The sequence below is a fragment of the Pituophis catenifer genome, unplaced genomic scaffold (assembly GCF_029215685.1).
Source record: "Pituophis catenifer annectens isolate HBS135680 unplaced genomic scaffold, rPitCat1.0.hap2 SCAF_1, whole genome shotgun sequence".
In the NCBI taxonomy this organism is placed as follows: domain Eukaryota; kingdom Metazoa; phylum Chordata; class Lepidosauria; order Squamata; family Colubridae; genus Pituophis; species Pituophis catenifer.
This window is the reverse complement of record NW_027256881.1, coordinates 97454414-97477786: the sequence shown is the minus strand read 5'-3', so window position 1 is coordinate 97477786 and position 23373 is coordinate 97454414. Positions and strand designations below refer to the sequence as shown.

Here is a 23373-nt window from a genome sequence, read left to right as displayed (position 1 = left end):
TCTTTTAAGAATTTGTGTGCTCTCCTGGCCCTTTTACTCACATAGATAAAGGTTAATACAGTTGCATTACAGTGCTTTTTCTCCTATATGAATATAAACACACATATACATAAATATACACGTATACTTATACAATCATTGTATTTTTCAGCTAACTCATTTTTATAGTCAGACTAGAGTAACAAGATTGACCTACTTTTCCCTTCTTGCCCCTCAGTTTCTTGGGAACTAAGTAATATGGCAGATGGGACATGAGGACACGAGGTGATGGCATCTGGGTGATATCCACATTGTATATGTTGTATTCTATGGATGCACACCGATGTGATATGGAAATATTTTCTGTTCCATTCCGATGGCCTTCATACAAAATCAAGCATATAATATTCTGGGTCCAGATAGTTCCTAAAAATGAAAATCAACTTGTTTTAAAGTTGAGGGAATTATCTGGGTTTCAGATTACTTATATCACCAAAATTGTATCACTAAGAGAAGAAATAATGTGCATTTGGTCTGATTTTAAGTTAAGAAATCAATTAAGATCAAGAGTGGAATAATCCATATAGTACCTGTGAGCAGAATAAGCTTAGTATAATTTTAAGCATATTCTATGCTGTCAGACTTATTTTAAAGTGAATTCTGGGATTCTCCTCATCACAGAAATAGAACTTAGCTGTATCATACAGTATACTCATACATCACCTATGGAGAAAACTCACTTAAAATCTAGAAATGTTCCACTTGACATTTCGATATGTTTTAAATAGTATTTGCTTATAGTATATAAGCAAGAATAGTATTTGATTATATAGTGAGTTGTATGAGGTAGACTAGGATTCTGAAGTTCCGGTTTGAGAGCTTTTAGGATATCAAACCTGTGTCTCCATATGCACTAAATTCTGAACTCTGGGGCTTATGTTTGTCCCTTGTTGGAGTAGGAAGGAATTAATTTCATAGTAAAGGGATGATTTTTTGCTACTTCTAGAGCTCTTCTTCCAAGGGTTTCTCATGAAGAAAGGAAGGAAGGAAGGAAGGAAGGAAGGAAGGAAGGAAGGAAGGAAGGAAGGAAGGAAGGAAGGAAGGAAGGAGGCATTACCAAAGTGGTGTTACATACTTTAGAATAGAATAGAATAGGATTCTTTATTGGCCAAGTGTGATTGGACACACAAGGAATTTGTCTTTGGTGCAAATGCTCTCAGTGTACATAAATGTACAGTGTAAAGATGCAAGCAACATGGCTATAGCCATAAGTGGGAAGAGATAGGTACTAGTAAGGATGAGAAGAAGAATAGTAATATAGTCTTAGTAGATAATTTTTTTTGAAAAAGTTTTTTTTTATTTAAAACAAAAATCAAACATAAAATCACCATCATTCAAATACAATTACAAACAGTGTGTCGATCGGTTAAAATTTTTTGTGCTCAATTCCTTATCCCAAAATACCAATTATTTAATTTCTCTTACTTAACAATTTTATATGTTATACTCATTTAGCCATTGTCTAACAAAATAAAACATTTCATATATTTTACCATTACATTAATTTCATATTTCATATTTCATCTCCATACTTTATTATCTAGCCATTGATAAAACAAATCCCAAATCAAATAATATTGTTTATCTTCCTGTTCTCTAATTTCAAATGTCAATTTACTCATTTCAGCACACTCCATAATTTTTTTAATAATTTCATCCTCAGTAGGTATCTTCTCACCTTTCCAATTTTTAGCAAATACAATTCTAGCCGCTGTTAAAACATTCACAATTAGATATCTCAATTCTTTGTTATATATTTCTGGTAAAATCCCTAATAAAAATATCTCTGGTTTAAAGTCAATGTGTTTCTTTGTCATTTTTTCCAACCATGTGTGGATTTTAGTCCAGTAACTTTTAGCTTCTGCGCATGTCCACCACATATGGTAATATGATCCTGGCATCTGATGACATTTCCAACATTTCTCCGATTTATTCTTGAACATTCTGGCTATTCTCATCAGGGATAAATGCCACCTGTAAAACATCTTATACAAAATCTCCCTATATGCTGTAGACATTGTCATTTTATAATTTTGCAACCACAATTTTTGCCATTTCTCTAAATCAATCCCATGACCAAAATTTTTCCCCCATGCTATCATTGTCTCTTTAACTTCTTCTTCCAATTTTACCTCTAATAAATAACCATACAGTTTTTTAATTACATAGTCATCAGATCCTGTCAATATCTTATTTAAATTAGTCAAAACATTGTAAAAACCTTCTTGTTGAAAATCATCTTCATATCTAGAACGTATTTGCAAATAAGAAAACCAATCCATCTTAAAATCTTGTTCTTCCAATTCTTGCTTCGACTTAAGTTCACCCTTTTCATTCATTAATTCACTATATCTAACAATTTGTTCTCTTCTAAATATTACTGAATATGAAAAAGCTTCAATCGTTGATACTCAGACTGGAATTTTCAAATAATGTTGTTTCTTAATCTTCTCCCAATTCAATAACAAAACCTCACGTATATGATGTCTCCTAAAATACCCCTGTATTTTTGTTCCCTTATACCATAAAAAGGCATGCCACCCCATCAACAAATCATGACCTTCTAGATTCAATAGTCTTGTATTCCTTAATGTTATCCATTCTTTAATCCATATGAAACTTGTCACTTGGTAATAAAGTTCCCAGTTAGGTAGGCCAAAAACCCCTCTCATTCTAGCGTCTTGTAGCAACTTTAATCTTATCCTCGCCTTCTTTCCTTGCCAAATATATTTTAACACCATTTTATTTAATTCTTCAAAAAAATCTTTCCTCAATCTAATTGGAATTGTCTGGAACAAATATAAAATTCTAGGCAAAACATTCATCTTTATAGTTGATATCCTTCCGATCAAAGAAAGCTGTAAATTTTGCCATTTCACCAAGTCTGTCCCTATCTGTTGTTTAGGTTTATTATAATTATTTTCTTTAAGCGTGCTACATCTTGCTGTCAAATGTATTCCCAGATATTTAACTTTGTTTGTGACCTGCATCTTTGATATATCCGCCAATTCTTCTTTTTGCTTTACCAACATATTTTTAGTCAATATTTTCGTTTTCTCTTTGTTGACTTTCAAACCAGCCACTTTTCCAAATTCTCCTATTTTATCTATCAGTGTAGTTATAGATATTAATGGATCTTCAAGAATAAAAACCAGGTCATCAGCAAATGCTTGCAATTTATATTCTTCTTTTTGAATTTTCATTCCTTTTATATCTCTTTCTTCTCTTATACATCTATTTAGCACTTCCAAAGTCAATATAAATAACAGAGGGGACAATGGACAACCTTGTCTAGTGCCTTTTTTTATCTCAATAGAGTCTGTCAATTCTCCATTTATCATTACTTTTGCTCTTTGTTTATAATATATAGCATCTATTGCTTGCATGAATTTTCTGCGAAAATCCATCTGTTCCATTTGACGCAGCAAAAAACACCAATTTACATTATCAAAAGCTTTCTGTGCATCTAAAAATATCAAAGCCATTTGATGTTCCAGATGCGCTTCATAGTATTCCAAAGTGTCCAGAATTATTCTCATATTGTCTCTGATTTGTCTTTTGGGCAGAAACCCATTTTGATCTGAATGTATAAAGTAATTTAAGTATCTTTTAAGTCTTTCTGCCAATATTGAAGCAAAAATTTTATAATCTGAATTTAGTAGGGAAATAGGTCTATAATTTTTGATTTGTTGTGGGTCTTTATCCTCCTTCGGAATCAATGTAATAAATGCCTCAGACCATGATTTGGGTATTTCCTTTTTTGTCATCACCTCATTCATAACTTCTAATAATGGGAGACTTAAAGATTCCTGCAATGTCCTATAATATTCCGCTGGCAAACCATCTGGCCCTGGTGCCTTTCCATTCTTTTGTCTTTTAATTGCTTCATTTAATTCCATCATTGTTATGTTTCCCTCTAGCATCTCCTCAATGTCTTTAGAAATCCTAGGTAAGTTTGTATTTTGAAGATATCGTATCACATTTTCCTCCTCTATCTCTTCTTTCTCATACAGTTGTCTTTAAAAATCTTGTATAATTTTTTTCTTCTCTTTATTTCCAAATTTACTTTGACCTTGGTCATCGATTAATTGTATTATTTTTCTTGATTCTTTCTCTTTTTTCAATTTATATGCTAACCATCTTCCTGGTTTATTAGCATTCTCAAAATAATTTTGTTTAGAACTTCTAATTTTTTGAGCTAATTCTTCTTTCTCCAGTAGGTCTATTTTATGTTTTATTGTATCCATTTTCACTTTAATATCTTTTTTTGTGTGGACATTTCTGAAGTTCTTTTTCAAATCTCTTATAGTCCTCTTCCAATATTTTATGTTTGTTTCTTCTTTGCATTTCTCTTCCTTGTATAATCCATTATCAAACCTCTAGCATAGGCCTTCATTGTATCCCATAGATTTTGCATCGAGGTATCTTCTTTCCTATTCTCCTTGAAGAAGAAAGCCAATTCTCTCTCCATTTTCTGTACAAAATCCTTTTCTTTTAATATAGTATTGTTTAAAGTCCATCTAAATTTTCTCCTTTGTCCCTTCCATTTCACTGTCACTGGATTATGATCTGCCCAGGTATTGGCTTCTATCTCAATTTGTTCTATGTTTAGTGTCAAGTCCATTGTTGTCCATATCATGTCTAATCTAGACCAAGATAAATGTCTATCAGAATAAAAAGTATATTGTCTATTTTTTCCATTTCTATCTCTCCATACATCTTTTAGATTTGTTTCCTCAGTCATCTTCAAAAAAATTTTCGGTAATATCTTTCTACTATGTCTTATTGCTTTGTATGTTTTATAGTCCAAGTCTCCATCTACTATACCATTAAAATCTCCCATCATACAAATATTATCATATTCAAATCCGTTATTTTCATATGCAATTTTCTATAAAAGTCACTTTGATTACTATTTGGAGCATATATTGCTACTAAAAGAATTTTCATATTACTATCCAGGATCTCCACCATCAAAATTCTACCTTCTTCATCTGCATATATTTGCTCAGCTGGTACTGCATTTTTAATGTATAAAACCATTCCTCTTTTTTTACATTGTGGCAATGATGTGAAAATTTTCCCTAATTTAGGATGTACTAGTGACTGTTCATATTGCTTCTTAATATGTACTTCTTGCAGGCAAAGTATATCAAATTTTAATTTTTCTAATTTGTGGAAAGTCTTTCTTCTTTTTACAGCTGAGTTAAGTCCATTTATATTTATTGAAATCAACTTTCCCTCTTCCATATTCATACTTTGTATGTAGGCTTTGTTGCTCTAGTTGATCTTAATTCACACTGTTCTTTATGTTCCACCACCCCTCCTACTGCGCCTTCTAGTTTTTCCATCATTGCCAGCTCCTCTTCTCAAAATTGTACTGGGACAACTGTCATCTGGAATTCCATTTCTGTTTCCTTCTCCTTAAAAAATTCGGCATGAAATGCTCTTGCTTTCTCGATTGTGTCTATTCTGTATCTTTGAAGTTGCCATGTTAACACTAGTCCCTCTGGTACCAGCCATCTATAATTCACACCTTTTTGGAGTAATATTTTGGTCAGAAATTGATATTCTCTCCGCATCTCTCTCACTTTTCTGGGTACTTGTTTCAAAGCCACAATTTCTTTCTCCTTCTACTTCAATGTTTTTTCTCTGGCAATTTGCAATATTTGTGTTTTAATTGATTTCTTAGTAAATCTTATATGCACTTCTCATGGTAGCTTATTCCACATTGCATACCTAGTATAAACTCGATATATCTCATCTACACCATCCATCATCTTCTCCTTTGTGATTTCTAATGCTTCAGCCAAAATTCCTATCATTATTTCAGCCAGATTCTCTCCTTTTTCTTCTTCTACATTTTGAAATCTAAGATAAAATTCTGATTTATCCATCTCCCATCCAATTAATCCACTCCTGTCACGTTCAACTTCTCCCAATCTATTATCTATATCTTTAATTTTTTCCTCTTTTTGTTCCTCTTTTTTCTCAAGCTTTTGCAGCCTCTCTGTCACTGCGTTATGTGTTTGTCAGCTGAGCGTCCATTCTGAGCGTTACGGTAGCCTGCCAGAGAACTTTATCACGTATCTATAGCAACAGAGATAAGACTAGTCTTGTGAAAATTTTGAGCTACTGTGCATGTCCACATTCTTTTCTAACTGCCTGATTTATACTTCCTTTGTTCGTCTGTGAGATAAACTGCCGGTAAAAATGTAGTTAGCTAGTTTTTCTATATTTATAATAAAATCCTTATTAGAATATATATATTTCGGTTTTCTTTCTTTAAAGTATACAGCATGGAAAACAAGATCCATCCGTCTCTAATTAATTACAGTTTCCCGGGGGGGGGGGAATGAGGCTGATTTATGCTCCAACACTCTCATCATATTTCAACATCATTTGCTATGTACTCTCTACTTTTTCATCTATCTTACGTATTTGTTGTTCCATCCTCTGAATTGTTTGGAAAATCATTTGTAGTGTTAGATCTTTCTCCTTCTCCTTTTCTTTGTCCTTCTCCTGCAGAAGCATCGATTGTATTGACTGCTGTCCTCCAGATGGTGATGAGGCAGGTGTAGTTGATGCAGATCCAACTGTCGCTACTTTTCTACTCATTTTATCCAAAAATCAAAACACCGACAACCAAAAGATCCAAGGAAACAAAAAATAGCAAAAGAAAAAGGAAAAAAAGAAAATAATCAAATCTTCAGGTTCTTCAATACCCTAATCCACTTTGAAGGAAAGGAGAGGGAATTTTTTTTTAAAAAAGGAACAAAATATAAAAAGCAAAAAGAGAAAATTAATCCAAATGGTAGAAAAAATACACTAAAAATCAATTTAAAAAAAAATAAAGATAAAGAATAGAAATGGAGGGGAAAAAAAGACCAAGTAACCAACTAGAGGGAGCAACCAAAAAAGAAAAAAGAAAGCAAAAAAAGAAATCAAAATTCAATCTTCAGACTCTTGTATATCTTAATCCAATTCAGTTATTTAAGACCAAAGAGAAAAAAAAGAAAGAAAGAAAGGCCATCAAAAATATTTAAGCTGGGGAAATTTACAGAGAGTTATCATTTAACAGGAACAATAAGAAAAACCAAAATAAAAAAAAGTAAAAGAAAGTTTCAATTTCTTCAGCAGTACTTCTGCCTAAACATTAACAAATCTCTCTCATTTGCCTCAGACTCCTACTTCAAATGTTTCTCCAAAGAGCACTTGAATAAACAAAACCAATAACTCCAGCTATCTCAGATATTCTTGCAACAATTCTTATCAGCAGTGAAAGTTCAGAGTCTTTGGCTTATGTCAACAATGTTATATAATTGTTTCATCTTGTTGCTTTAATGGAAAAAGAAATATTAACAAAGTTTCCGTCTAGTAGATGGCAGTAAGTAGCAATATTATACACTCTCCTAGTTCTCCTTTTATGGTCCGAAAATTCTATGTCAATAAAAAAGAAGAAATTGAAAAATCAAATCAATCTTCAGAAAAAATAAGAAAATTAACTCTAAAAGGAAAAATATTTCAAGTATAAGGCACAAAGGCTTACAGGTGTTAAACTCTCAGTTCAGCCAATCCTTTCCATCCAGTCCCGGTTAAAAACAAAAAAAAATTTAAAACTCCACCAATTTAGATAGATTAAAAATAAAAAGTAATTCCTGCTTAAATTCGCCACTTAATTTCTTTTAAGTCCAATTATAATTTCACTTCAATTCAGGGTGTTTTTTGCATTAGTTTAATTTAAAAGTCTCTTACCGTACTCAAGTACAGACTCACTGTACTTCTATTCTTCTTCCGGAGCTGTCCCAGCTTCAGCAGTTACTATGGCTGCCACCCCGCCACTAGAAAAAGGGCTTCTCCTGGATCAATCAGGGACTTTGCGGTGTCCCTGAGATGGTCAGGATGTGACCTCCACTGTCACAGTCAAAACAAGACTGTGAGGTCCAAAATGGACAATCCAGCAGCGGGGGTATCGGCGGCAACCCTGGAGCCCAGGAATCAGCCATCTGTTTCGTTGTGACATCAAGCTTCTCCCCCCGTCTTAGCAGATAATTTGACAGTGTTGTGGGAATTGGTTGTTTAGCAGAGTGATGGCATTCGGGAAAAAACTGTCCTTGTGTCTTGTTGTTCTGGTATGCAGAGCCCTATAGCATCGTTTTGAGGGTAGAAGTTGAAACAATTTATGTCCAGGATGGGAAGGGTCTGTAGATATTTTCACAGCCCTCATTTTGACTTGTGCTGTATACAAGTCCTCAGTGGAAGGCAAGTTGGTAGCAATTGTTCTTTCTGCAGTTCTAATTATCCATTAAAGTCTGTGTCTGACATGTTTGGTTCCCGAGCCAAACCAGACAGTTATAGAGGTGCAGATGACAGACTCAATAATTCCTCTGTAGAACTGAATCAGCAGCTCTTTGGGCAGTTTGAATTTTCTGAGTTGGCACAGAAAGAACATTCTTTGTTGAGCTTTTTTGATGACATTTTTGATGTTAGGTGTCCATCTTAAATCATGAGATATAATAGAACCTAGAAACTTAAAGGATTCTACTGCTGATACTGTGTTGTCTAGTATTGTAAGAGGTGGTAGTATAGGAGGGTTTCTCCCAAAATCTACCACCATAAGTACAGTTTTGAGTGTACTTAGTTTAAGATTGTTCTGGTCGCACCACAAGGCTAGTTGTTCAACCTCCTGTCTGTATGCAGATTCATGTTGTCTCAAATGATACCAATCACTGTTTTATCATCTGCAAACTTTAGTACTTTAACAGAGGGATCTTTTGAGATGCAGTCATTGGTATAGAGAGAGAGAAGTGGAGAGGAAAGAGAACACAGCCTTGGGGGGCTGCTGTGCTAATTCCACAGGTATCAAATGTGATTTTGTCTAGCATCACCTGCTGCTTCACCTGCTTCGCCTGCTGGAGATACATTCTTTCCTTCTTTCTAGCTCTAGAGCTCTAGAGAAAGAAAGGAGCTTGGAAATTGTTTTTTCAAAGCCACAGCATAGGAAATACTCCAGAATCTTAAAAAAACAAAGGGGAGATAGAACCATGCAGTCAACGAGGCTTTTTCTGTGAGCAAGGCTTTAATAAGAAATGCCTGATTTCAATGATATAGACCAAGTTCTAAATCAAAGGCATTTATTTGTGAAGAGGGGAACTAACAAAGGCTACAATCACAGGTGCGGAATTCCAAACTAAATCAACATAATCAGGGCAATGTATCTATTCACAAGTTAGAACTGTGTCATGGGAAAGGTCCATCTCCTGCTTTGATGGAATCCAGCATTTTCCCCAAACCAGAGAAAATAGTTTTCAGAAAAACTATTCTTGAAATTCCTTCTGTCTATAAAGCCCTTGAATACAAGAGATCAAAGTAGCTATTATTTTTTTCCTGGCTGACAGAGGTGAGTCAGAATATGGAGGAAGTGATAGGATGAATAGCACCAAGCTATAGTATAGGAAAAGTTCCTTCTCTCTGTTGGGTCAAAGCAGGGGAAAGAAGAGTTAAATCTTTTCATTCTGAATAGTGTTTTTCCCATTCTTGAATGGGGAGCCTTATTTGGTTGTAATACTTTCAAAATATCCTTTAAGTAAAACCATAATCCTGCAGAATTCCCTTTGTTAGTAAAGGATACAAATATGGAGGATTTCTTAGATTCTCCTAGATTCACTAATACCAGATTTAAAAAATAAACCATGCCCTTTTGGCAGACCTATTAACTTTTGCTAAATGCAGAATGATTTCCAACAAGGGTTACTTACTTTCATACAGAGAGGCAGAATGAAACTTCCCAAAGAGAATGTTTAGTTACAGTATGAAATTTAAATATACATTGTTCATGTCATATTACAGAATTCTTACCAGACTTTGGATAAGTGATTATGAATATATCACTATCCCTGGTTTCCAAATCTTCTGCTGCTTCAAGGAAATCAAGTGTCATTAATTCTTTTTGTAAATTATACCCTTTATAGTTGAATAATGCTGCATTTTCTGCTTTTTCCATAATAACAGGGCTGCAATAAAAGAGAAATTAGAGGGGTTTTTTTCCCTTCCTTAATGCTAGCGCATAAACAGAGAGTCAAGACCCCTCTCACGCTTATAATTACTGAAATTACTGTTTCAATTAATGTAATGAAGCGGGCTCTGATGGATGACCACTGGATAACTTTCTATTCACTCTATTCTAAAAAGCAATGCATCCGGCTGGAAAGAGTACAAACTCAGCCAAGGTCCTTTTGGTTCCTCTAGGAGGCCTCTAAGTTGTCAGAAGAAAGGAACATTCTAATGACATACATCTTAAGGGTTGGTTAGGTCAAGGGGATCCACATGAGTTAAAAGTTGTCCATCGTTAAAAGATAAAAGAGATGCTTCAGTAATCTACAAAAAGAATTATGATTGTTTTGCAAAGAAACTCTGTAATGTCAATTAAAATTGATAAATGTATAGGACCATATGAACTGCTGACTTCAAAAGAATCCTTTGTCTAGAAGGGTATAAAACCATTGTACCTAATTCCTGTCTTTGTTCAACGCTTCATGTACAGAGCCTTGAACCTATTGCGCAATATATAAAATCTGTCTCTGATCAACCCAAAAGTTGTGTTTGTCTTATTAAATCCACAACATTTATGGCACCCTGCAGATGGGACTACAAGGCAGAGAACTTTTGTTCTACCAGACAGCCTGCCTCAGCGGGAATCGACACCTCTCCAAGGAAAATCCACTGGCCGGCCATTAGGACTCCTTTGAAGTCCACGGAGATTCAGTGAGGAGGTGCCGTAAACCCGCTGACAAAGACAGGCCAGTCAAGAATCCTTGAAGGTTGATCAGACAACAGAGACTCAACAAAAATACATAAGAAGAAAAAAGAAAGGAAGGAAGAGGAAAAGAAAACAGGTAAGTATAAATCAGAGAGTTAAAGTCTCTCTGTTTAGAGGTACCTACCCATTAAAAGGGTGGAAGAGTGGGGTTTGATCAACCTCCTAGGAGACCAGTTGGCGTGCTGAAGTCTCTGGAATTGGAATTAAGGAACTAAGTATTATGTGTAATCTTATGTGTGGTAAGAGAAGAACTAATTGCAGTGTTATAAATTTTCTGATAAACTGACATTCTTAAACAGCCAGAGTTTACTGTTCTTCCCTCCCGGGGTTTAGCAGGCAGTTAAAAAGGTGAAGCCTGTCTAAATGGGAAAACAGATATGATTTGATCAATTTGGTGTGATTTCTGTTAAATATATGTATATATATATAATGATAGTGTGTAAATTTGAATGGAATTTAATTGATTGTGATATGTGTGGCTGCCAGCAAAGTGAGATGATTTGTGCTTGAGGCTGTGAGAGATATTTGAGATTATTGTAATGGTTGGTTTGCATGAAGTGGGATTTTTTGTATGTGAAATTGGTTTAAAGAAGTCTGATTGCAGTACAAATATGAAAAGCCTGTGTGTTGATAAAGTGAGAAATTAGAGAAATACTAATGTTAGTATAGTAATAATACTGTGTTGCTTTGTTGTAAGAATGCTGAATGGAAGAGAGAAGCGAGGCTTCCTTGCATGCTGTACATTTTTTCCCTCTCCCCCCTCCTTTTCCTTTGTAAGAGAGAAACAGTTCCTTTTAACTTTTTTCCTTTCTCTCACCCCCTCCTTTTTTCCCCTGGGAGATGAGAGGCACGAAAGAGGGGGGGGCTACGGTTTAACCATTTTTTTTCTCTCAGAAAAGCAGCCAGAGAAAGGAGAGGGAAGTGGGTGATCGGCTAATGCTGTTGCTGCTAGGTCTCTTTAATTTGCATATGAAAACTTTTCTGCTCTGAATACAATTTTGATTTTATTTTTTCTGGAAATTTTTGGAGGTTTAAAAACGCTTCATTAAACCTGTACTCAGAATCCTGTTGTTTCGCCAGGCTGGGTTAGCAACATAATTTTAAATCGGATGTTTTAAATTTCTGAGGTTTTAAATTGAGCCGAATCCATTTAATATTTTTAATTATTTTAAATTGGTGTTGTCTTGTTTTTTTTAAACAAAATAGGCTGTACACCGCCTTGAGTCCTTCGGGAGAAGGATGGTATAGAAATAAAATTATTTTTATTCTTATTTTTATTCTATCTCAAAGAAATTATTTTGAAAGATTTTTTTAATTTGACTTGCATTTTACTATTGTTTGTCTTTCTTAAATGTTTTTTATGTCTGCGTGCATTCTGCATCCTTAACAGATGGCACGTTTGTTCATTTGTATGTTTGTTTGTTGTTTATTTGTTTGTTTGCTAGTAGCACAAGTTACTGCCCTTTTTGGGAATTGTCACAGAGATGAGTTGGAAATTGCGATGTGTGGTGGGAGAGATTCAGTGGCATTTTTGTCTAAAATGTTGGATTCTGCCTCGAGAGTATGCTTGTTTTTGTTCACTTCAGTTTGCGGGGAGATTAGATAATTGGTGCTGAGGAGCTCATTTGTTTATAGAGGGATATACGGTAGTTGAAGGAAGAGAGGAAGTTTTAAGGGAAGTCAGAAAGTTGCCTTTAAGTTTGTCTACACAGACTTGTGCTGGCTTGGAAATCAGGATGGCAGTGGTAGGAGGAATTGAATGTTATAATAAGAAGGAGTTAGAGAAAGTAGAATTGATGGAAAGGAGAAGGTATGTGATTTGTTTTTGGAAAGTTATGGAAGTTGGCAGATTGAAATGTGGAAGTGCTAAGAAGTAGGAGAGAAGTGGTGATCTGAAGAGAAGTGGTGTTTTTCGTTGACAGAGATCAGATTAAGTGAACAAAGCATTTGAATACACTTAATCAGTGAAGGGAGTGTTGGAAGATTTGAGAAGCTCAATATTAAAAGCACAAAAAAATTCCCCTAAAGAAAATAGGCAGAAACTCCGGCAGAGTTCAGCCCCCACCTTTACCAATGGGCCATTAAGAAACTGAGACGCCACCTTATTTCCACAACAAAAGGAAGAATAAAAGATGTGTTTGTTTCTTGCTTGCCTTACTAGGAACAATAAAACTGATTCCAGGAGTTTTGAATTCAGGATGGGGAAAGCTCTGCCTTTCAGCAATCTTTAAAGGGAAAGACTTTTTTTCCCCCAACAGGAGTAGTAAACAAAAATCACTCCTGATAGAAAGGAGGGGTAGCGTCTCCGCCTCCATCTATAAACAAGCAAGAATTAAGACAATCCTATGCAAAATTAATTGAATCTGGATCTTGGAGTTTGAAATGGGAGGGACATGAAAGAGGAAGCCTTGAAAATTTGAAACAAGCTTTAACCGGGGCTCCTGTATTGGGTTTGCCAAATTTGGAAAAGCCATTCGGTCTCTTTGTAGACACACACACACACACACACACACACACACACACACACAAATTGAATTGCACGAGGGGTGTTGGCTCAGAAAGTAGGCAATTGACCTTTGGGGGAGCCCTCATTGTAAACACCCCACATCAAGTCAGAACTATCCTTCAGTGGTGGTTATCTGATTCAAAATTCTAAACAAAAATAAAACAATTTTAATGCAACACAGATTTGATTTTACCTGCAGTTCTCAATTTGAATCAAGCACAGTTCTTAACCAACACCAGATCAATGGATCACCTTGGATGAGAACATTATGGTGTTGAAATAATTGGCTTACATACAAAAACAAGACCTGATTTGGAGGGACACCCCCTGGAGACAAATTGCCTTGAAATTGGTCTGCTCAAACCTTTGAATTGTATTCATTAAATTAAGCTCTATGGACAGGGAGCCTGGATAGCTCAGTGGATAAATGCATTGTAATTTAACACCAGCTGTCTGCAATTACTGTAAATTCGAATCTCACCAGGCTCAAGGTTGACTCAGCCTTCCATCCTTTCTAAGGTAGGTGAATTGAGGACCCAGTTTGTGGGGGGCAATAAGCTGACTTTATGACGGCTATTGCTTAATTCATTGTAACCCTTAGTCTCTGGACATCATTTGGCAAAATATGGGTGGAGTCATTGGGGACTTCAAGCTATTGTACATGAACTTTTAAACTAAGCTATGATTGTATTGGGATATATCCTTTAGTAACATCAATTATAAACAAATGTTTGGTTTGTAAAAAGGTGAATGAACATGCTGTCAGAAAACAACAGATGTGTAAGATGTATCACCAGCTTTAAGACCATTTCAATGTATTCATGTGGATTTTACAGAATTACCAAAAGTGGGGAGTGTAAAATATTTATTAGTCATAGTGAACCACCTCACAGGGTGGGTTGCAGCTTTTATCTGCAGTAATGCTACAGCAACAGTGGTGTCAAGAGTTTTACCCAACCTAGACAGATTATCATCATATGAACTGTTGTTTGAAGTAGTTTTCACTACAGGAAGCATATGCATTACTTCCTTGGAAACCAGAGACAAAGTATTGAAACAATATGTGTATAACCTGTCCAGATATTTTGAAGTTTTTAGGAAACAAGGACTATTAGCCCAAACACCACCTTTGAAGTTTCCAGTCCACAAATTCCACCACGATGATTGCATGTTAATCCAAACTGGACGGAAGTTAGACCCCAAGTGAACGGGCTCAATCTCATCAAGGAAATCCAGTGAAGTTGATGATCCAAAGGATCCAGCCACCAGTGGGAATAGTATTCTTCATCATCTGGACTATTTTTGTATTTTTTTCTTTCTTAGGATTCAGTGGTTGCCTATGCTGTTTCCCCACTGAAAAGGACTACAACTGCTCAGATTCCTTTGCGCACTCGCCCAGATGTATTGGTTTTGTAATTGTGTTTTTAAGATCTTAGGAGGACAATCCTGGATCCACTGGATGAGACTGATACCAGGTGATCATCAGCCTTGCTGAATCACTCCGGAAGCTGATTCTCTACGCACGGCGGAAGATTTGTAAAGAGGACAACTGCCTTCACATTGTACATATACATATTATTAGCTTTAATATAACACTTTCTTACACATGCTAATGTTATTAGAAGTTTGGGAGTACATTTTGTGGGTAATTGTTTTTCTAATCTTACTAGTAATTTTGTTTTACATATATAAGGAACGTTTTTGTGGTAGACCTAGGATTTTTCTTGCTACTGCTATATCCCAAACCACACGCACCACTCACTCTCTCCCTGACCCTGACGTTGTGAGCTACACACCACAGTGATTATGTTTTGCTTATGGCTTTGGACATTATTCGCACTAGGACTCTCAAGTGAACATAAGATGAACATTGATTCCCCAAGTGGAGACACTTTAGGTCAAGTTCGCTACTGCCAAGAACGCATTGTCTATGCACGGGGTTCTTACTTTAGACCTAAGTCAACTCCACCACCTAAGGTTGCACTATTGACATTCCCAGCTGAGGGGGGAATAGATAAGGAAAATGGGCCTCTACAACAATTGCATAGAGGAGACTATATATCACGAATTTTGGAATAAAGTCAAGATCTTGTTAAACAGTATGACCCTACCCTAGGTCAGAAATGCTGCTTATGTTAGCCCTACATCTTATCATGCTGTTCCTGTCAAACCACAACTCTGGGTTAGAACAAAGGCTACCAGAAATAAACTTTCAGAAGGGAAAGTGGGGTGGATGGAATCTGTCCAAGACCATTTCAACCTTCAGAATTTCCACTTTGGTTCAACTTGAAGTCCAAATTAGATTTGTGTATCCTTTTTCCACCTGGAAATACTACCTCTCGATATGTTTTTTGAAGGACCACTTCTCAGAGATAAACAGAAGGACCTCTCACTGGAAGTCCCATTGCAACCACTGGCAGGAATGTTTGTGGCAGGGACTTAGGGGTCTGGACTAATGCAAGGAACTACTGAGTGCATGCCTTTTCCATAAATCTTCTTATGTGGAAAGGATGCATATTTGTGTTTACCAACAAACTGGACAGGAACATGTAACAAATCAGGTGTGGTCAGAGAAATTGCCAAGGAATTGCAGGATAGGGCTTCCAAGATAGGTCAGAGGTTATAAACAACTGACATGTGGTTTTCTTGGTTGCCTGGATCCGGGTGAATTAATATGGCTGTGGCAGGCCTAGCTTTTATTCCTTGTGCAATCCCTATGCTGAAACATCTATAAATAAGAACAGTAAAGGAGATTCAAGTTGAAAAGGAACTAGCTTTGATAGAACGTTTTCTTAATCAACTTGGTCCATATCCTGTGGAAGAACATAAAGATTCTGAGGCAGACCCATATGAGGAAATGGAACCTGTAGAAAAAGGTAGAGAATCTCCCCAAGAATCAAGAGAGTAGAAAAACAATCAAGAACTACCTATCCTTTACTTTTATTAATTATCTTTTGTTAGACCCTATATATGGTAGATTTGTTTATTGGAATCTTGTATACTCAGAAGTTAAACTTATATGAGAATAGTGAAAGTTTCTGCATTGAAAAACTTTCAGAGGGGGGAATAATGTAATGAAGCGGGCTCTGATGGATGACCACTGGATAACTTTCTATTCACTCTATTCTAAAAAGCAATGCATCCGGCTGGAAAGAGTACAAACTCAGCCAAGGTCCTTTTGGTTCCTCTAGGAGGCCTCTAAGTTGTCAGAAGAAAGGAACATTCTAATGACATACATCTTAAGGGTTGGTTAGGTCAAGGGGATCCACATGAGTTAAAAGTTGTCCATCGTTAAAAGATAAAAGAGATGCTTCAGTAATCTACAAAAAGAATTATGATTGTTTTGCAAAGAAACTCTGTAATGTCAATTAAAATTGATAAATGTATAGGACCATATGAACTGCTGACTTCAAAAGAATCCTTTGTCTAGAAAGGTATAAAACCATTGTACCTAATTCCTGTCTTTGTTCAACGCTTCATGTACAGAGCCTTGAACCTATTGCGCAATATATAAAATCTGTCTCTGATCAACCCAAAAGTTGTGTTTGTCTTATTAAATCCACAACACAATAATTCACATTTGGCAACCTTCTTCAGCGATGATTCCCAAGAGAAAACAATCCAGAAAAATTCTATTTTTCCCCCCACAACTGTTAAAATTGGAACTCAAAAAGTTACATTTAAGGTCTTCAATGCAGGGGTGAAATCCAGCAGGTTCGGACAGGTTCTGGAGAACTGGTAGCGGAAATTTTGAGCAGTTTGGAGAACCGATAGCAGAAATTTTGATTATTCGGAGAACCGGCAAATACCACCTCTGGCTGGCCCAGAATGGGGTGGGAATGAAGATTTTGCAATATCCTTCCTCCAGGAGTGGGGAGGGAATGGGGATTTTGCAATAGCCTTCCCCTGGAGTGGGAAGCCACCCCCACCAAGCCACACCATGCCCACCAAGCCACACTCACAGAACCGGTAGTAAAAAAATTTGGATTTCACTATTGCTTCAATGTTATCAAGAGGAAAACAAGGAAGTTGGAATTTTTATAGCTGTTATATATACGCAGGACATAGAGAAACTTTTTGAACTTAATTTGAGAAGAACTAATAAAAATATATGTTGGTATGATCACTCTTTGATGGAAAGGAAAGTGGGATTTTAAAGTATTTCACAGAATTTAGTGGAAACTGATGTTAAAAGTGTTTTAGGAGATCATGCAAGGAGCCCTCCCTTTGCCTTTGTCAAATAATTTTAACAGGGTGCATTATTCTTGAAAAATTCTATTTTTTTTTTAAATTAATTCTTCAATTTAACTTTAAAACTTTAATTTTTCTATAGTTTTATATGCCCATGCGTTATTGTATATCAACCAGAACCCCTCTCTGAGGGAGATGGGTGGCTCCAAAATATGAAATATACAATAAACAAATAAGCCTTGGTATAATTGCGTAAGAAAAATTTCTCTCTCTATCTTTCTATCATGTGTTCACTCAGCAACCATTCCGTTGCAGACCTGGTTGTTGGAAAGGAACTCTGTTACTAAATGAGTACTGAGTAAATACTCCTTGTATACGTTGTATGAGAACTGTGTTAGTCTGGGATAGTAACAAATCAGGAGTCTGATAGCCAAATTAACACATTTTATTAAGAGGCATAAGCTTTTGTGAGATGCTACTCAGCTCCTTCTGATTTCTAGTTTATAGTAATTACAGATGTACATATCTAGTTGATATTCTAATGATTTTATTAGATGACCATATGCATGCCTCATTAATCATACATTTTAACAGCACTGATCAATTTAATATTCTGGTTAATATATGAAGTCAAACTGGTTTAATCCTAAACAAATGTATGAATTTTTTGATCCTTGCATCCACATGACTTTTTTCTAAAAAAAAAAAATGAAACAATGTATGTGCTATACCTGTTAATAGTAAAACGTCAGAGAACTACTTTAAAACAAAGTTTAAAATCATTAACATCTTAATCAAACATTTTCTAACAAACTACTATCATCTGTCTTAATGCTAGGAATAAATCTTTTAGAATTACCTTTATGGTTCTTTCTTGCTGATTATTTAATATCTTTCAGAAATAAAGCATTGAACAGAGCAGAAGGAAAATGACTTTTATCTGTTGACACTGAAAGGATCACCAGTGCCTGGCTTTGTTTCTTTAAAGGGTTTGAACTCTGGACTGTTGACATCAGAAAGCAAACCTAAATTGCGCAGTCACTTCATAAACAATCATTTTGCAATTCAGAATTAACTTGATAAAGCCACATCTAGAATAGAATAGAATAACAGAGTTGGAAGGGACCTTGGAGGTCTTCTAGTCAGCCCCCTGCTTAGGCAGGAAACCCTACAGCACTTCAGAGAAATGGTTATCCAATATCTTCTTTAAAACTTTCCACCCCTTTTACTACCGGTTCTAAGGAACCAGACAGAACTGGGAGCAACCCACCACTGGTTTAAACTATTCTTCCCACTTGGATGGCAAACCTGAGTGGAGCATTCCTTTCTTTGGCTCCACTCTGTTTACTAATGAGTATTTAACACTTAGACTTATATACCTCCCCACTCAGATAGGCCATTGACCAATCAGCTTCTGTTTAGCTAATGTAATCGTGCAGGGGCATCAGATAACTTGCTCCGATCTATGCAGTTCAGTTGGTGTTTCCAACTGGTGACCTGGTGATGGTCAGGTCAGTTGGACCTGTTGCTGCTCCTTGGTCGTCCAATGGATATTTCTGGATTGTAGCCCTGGGTGTGGCTGTTTCTTCCGGAGCTGTTTCATCAGTGACTCTTCGCTGGATTCCCGGTTCTCCAGATAAGTGTACTTCTTGGTTATATGGATATGTGTCTGACACGATTGTGGCTCATATATTTTATTCAAATGGGGTGTTATTTTTGTTTTGGATCATTTCCAGGTGGCAGTGTACTGATGTGCCTATCCAGCTCCAGAGTTGGTCTGGCTGGTTGAGTAGGTGAGTGCTTCTGGTGTATAAGTGGGGTGTAGCTGGTCTAATTTTGTCCTGAGTCTGCGGCCCATTAATAGTTTGGATGGGCTTCTTTTCATTGTGGTGTTAGGGGTGATGTGTTGGGTTAATAGGAATTTATTGATTCATGTTTGCCAGTACCCTGGGACCATTCGAGACAGTGCTTCTTTGGTTGATCTCACCATTCTTTCAACCTGATCATTACTAGTGGGGTGGAATGGTGCAATCAGAGCATGGCAGATTCCTTTTTCTGTTAAGAATATTTTGAATTGGGTGGCCATGAACTGAAGCCCGGTTATCAGAGACTAGAATGTCTGGTAGGCCGTGCATGGCGAATAATTCTTTTAGCACTTTAATGACTGCCTCCACTATTGTTAGTTCTAGAGGTCTTCTGAATTCCTTGAAAGCTATTTGGAATGTTCCGTACCCTATGATGGGGATTCGATTCTCCTAATAGTCCTTCAACTGCATTTTCTGCTGCCTTAGTTGCCTTTTTGTGATTCCTGGCACTACTTGCTGAATGGTGGCCCAGGATATAATTGACATTGACGATCTGGTATTTATTTCCATGTCACAAGTTGAATCCTCAGTTAGGACCGTGACATGGATCTTCTTTGCTCTCGGAGAGTTTGCGTGCCCAATAGTTGTCTGCTATGTGTTTTTTTCTCTGTGTATTGTCCCACGCTTCGCTGATGAGTCCATTGTTTTGCTCTTCTGGACTCTGTTGGGTAGGTCAACTGATTTGCATGGTAGCCGGTGGTTTGTTGGGGACCTGTCAGGTAGTTTGGTTGGTTTCTGTGGAATTGGGTTGCACTGTAGCCAGTGGTTTGTTTGGCGCGACAAACTCTTGCCAAATGCTACTTTTTATCATATTTCTGGCAAATGGCCTCTTTGAACTGGTAGGTTGACCTTGTGTGATTTCTGCTGCATCCCTTGCAAACCACCATGGTCCTCTATGAAGTTTCTCTTCTTACCGATCGGAGGTGGCAAACTTAGTTTTCTTCATCCGTTGATTCGTCCCACTCTGTGCTGCCCTGATCGATGGTGGCATTTTGGCACGAAACGGTTGGGTTGGCAAATTTTTGAACAGTCATCATAGAACTGATTGAGTTTTCCGCAGCTCTGGATTTGTCTAGTGCTATCTGCAGGGTTAAGTTTGGCTTGGCTAGCAGTCGTCTTTGGAGATTTAAGTCTCTTACCGCACAGATTATTTGGTCCCTGAGCATTTCATCTAGTTCTCGGAACTTGCAGTATAGGGCAGATGTTCGCAACACCGCAATATATGGCAGCTTGCCCTTTTATAAGGGGCTGACAGATGAATTGACCCATCTGTTCCTGCCTGGATGGTGGACCTGAGTGTAGCCTTCCTTTCTTTGGCTCCACTCTGTTTACTAATGAGTATTTAACACCTAGATTTATATAACATTTCATAGTGCTTTACCTCCCTCTCTAAACAGTTTATAGAATCAGAATATTGTCCCCAATAATCTATGTCCTCTTTTTATCAATCTCAGAAAGATGGAAGGCTGAGTCAACCTTGAGCCAGTCAGAATTAAATTCCTGGCAGTGAGCAGAATTAGCCTGCAATACTACATTCTAACTATTGCACACACACACACACACACACACACACACACACACACACACACACACAAACCGGTTCGTGCCACAGTCTTTGATTGAACTGCATTACTTGATTTGCATAGATAGTGATAACTGTTTGGATATCCCCAAGGTCTGTAATAGTTTTCTGCAGATAAAACCAAATTCTAAATATTGGGTTAATAGTTAAACCATTTCCATGTTGTTGCAAGCTTCATGGATGTAATTGTAAAAGAATGTAAAAGGAAATGACAACACCCCTAGAAAGTACTTGAGAATTATTCTCCTATTACACATGCAGCATACTTGAGCAAAATATTGAAAGTGTTGTATGTAATGGAATGTGCACCCGGAGGAGCAGTGGGGGAGAAATTTGGTAACACACAGCTTTCCCAGAGGGAGGCATGAATTAAAAGACTATGCAGTCCTGGGTTGGATGAGGAAGGTGGGAAAGGTTCGTTGTAGCCACACCCTAGAAACCCTCAGAATAATATATGTAGAAGGTTAGAACATTATATTTTTAGTTTGGCAAGATTGTCCGCATTAGCAGACGGTATTAGCAAATATAGAATTGGATTCAACTGGATTTTACTGTGTCATCTCATGTGTAGGACAACTTGGCAAGAGTGGGTCGGTGCAAGCAGCTCAGTGTGGTTGGGTCGGTGCCAACAGATCGGTGTGGAGCACTTGGCACCACTGGGCCAGTGTTGATGGATTGGAGCTGACGGGTTGCCGATGATAGTTCAGTGCCAATGGCATGCCCAGTTGTCTGAATGCGTAACAAGTGGTCCCCCGCCCCCTGGATGTGGGGACAATTCACCACCACGGGACAACGAAGTGGGGAGGAGATAACGTATGAGCGGGGAGGGAATAACATCTGCACCAATTTATTACACATAAAAATATATCTCATTTTGCAAGATGTTATGATTTGAATGTAAGGGATAAAAATAATATAAATAAGTGACTTTTTAAATATTAAATCTACTCAAATATAAAATTTACGCAAAGGTTCTGTGTTTCTTTGCAGCATCACACACTGTGCCCGATCAATAGAAACCAATCTAAACTCCTGTTAGAAGAGAAGCTTGCAAGAGGTTAGGAGTTTGGATACATACTGAAAACGATTTTCAAAGATAAAGAGTTTTTAAAAGTGCAATGCGGTTTAATTAATTATACATTATTGTTTCCTTTCCTTTCTAAAATGAAACATTTCCTCTCTTTGGTATCCGTTTCAGTAATGAACAGGAGGAATGAAAAAAATAACATACATCGATACCTTGACTATAACTTCTGTTTTAACAATGTTGTGACCCAGTGACAGCAAACAGCTGCTCATGTGTATTGTTTGCATTTAATGTCTGAATTTTAAATCTAGTTGAAAGAGAACAGAGAGAGCAAAAAATAAAACAAATCTTACCACTGGCTTGATCATTAAATATTTCACTGGATTGCTTGGGGATATGTGTATTTTTCTTATGATTTTGCCAAATGCCTTCTTGGATTTGAGTTCTGATGTGCCTGGAGATGGAACTAAGGGAATCATCTCAAGGCTTGGGCCTGGATTGTGGTAATCTTCATAGACCTTGTCAAAATCAAAGAATGAAGGATCAATTCACAGATCTAAGAACTGAATTGATTTTGAATTCTGAATAGAATTCCCCCACCCTTGATGCAGAGGATGGTCTAGATGAATCTCTGGCACTCAGGCCCGAAATGACTTTAGTGGCCTGGATTTCTAGCTGGATCTGGTCTGATAGTTGTGACTCCATGTTCCATAACCTCTCAACCTTAAATATGGTTTCCCATAAATTGTCTGGAGGATCCCAGATCTGATCTTTACCTTGAAAGCAGGTTTAATAGTGCCAAAAGCCAAATCTTCAGAGGATGTGGACCCAATGTGCATTAAAGCATGGGAAGACTACTTGGGAGAAATTATAAGTATCTTGCAAACTGAATTTAGCACGGGTGCCTGGATTTAATTCACACAGAGCATGTTTGATTTGTTGGCTGGTTTAACTATGAGGTTGGCATTTTAGCCAATTTTATCTGCAAGCTGTAGTTTATAGTTTAAACATGATGTGTGAATCAAGTCAGATGTGTTTCATTCTGTTAATAAGACTTACATCTGGTTTATATCATTAGTGATGTGTTCATAGTTTGATAATGAGATGAAAGGGATAACCTAGAGCTAATGTTTACCTTGCTTTCCAACTGGATGATGCCTTCAATTATAACCTCATATTTGCTGTTGAAATTTCAGGTTAGTTTATAGAATCTGTTGCAGATTAAGTGTTGATAGTAACTTGAATAGCGGAAATAAACTGCTGCAAATTTATATGGCCTGGCCAAAATTGGTAACCATAAGTCTATTTAACTGTATGTTTTATATTACTATCTTACCATGGGGA

At 36.8% G+C, this 23373-nt stretch overlaps 1 protein-coding gene across 3 annotated transcripts in view; it reads right to left on the bottom strand.

Annotated features, from left to right (window-relative positions):
• LOC139308858 (amine sulfotransferase-like) overlaps positions 1–22933 on the bottom strand; it is a 34913-nt gene extending 11980 nt beyond the window's left edge. The window contains exons 1-3 of one of the 3 annotated variants that reach the window (XM_070932784.1): positions 22383–22933; positions 9898–10052; positions 197–405 (exon numbers count right to left, since the gene is read on the bottom strand). In XM_070932784.1, the coding sequence (XP_070788885.1) occupies positions 197–405; positions 9898–10042 (354 nt within the window). In that variant the 5' untranslated portion in view covers positions 10043–10052; positions 22383–22933. Of the gene's footprint in view, positions 1–196; positions 406–6476; positions 6879–9897; positions 10053–18414; positions 18490–22382 lie in introns of those variants that run through there. The other 2 variants (XM_070932783.1, XM_070932782.1) reach the window with 2 other exon arrangements.
• Between the last annotated feature and the right edge of the window lie 440 nt (positions 22934–23373).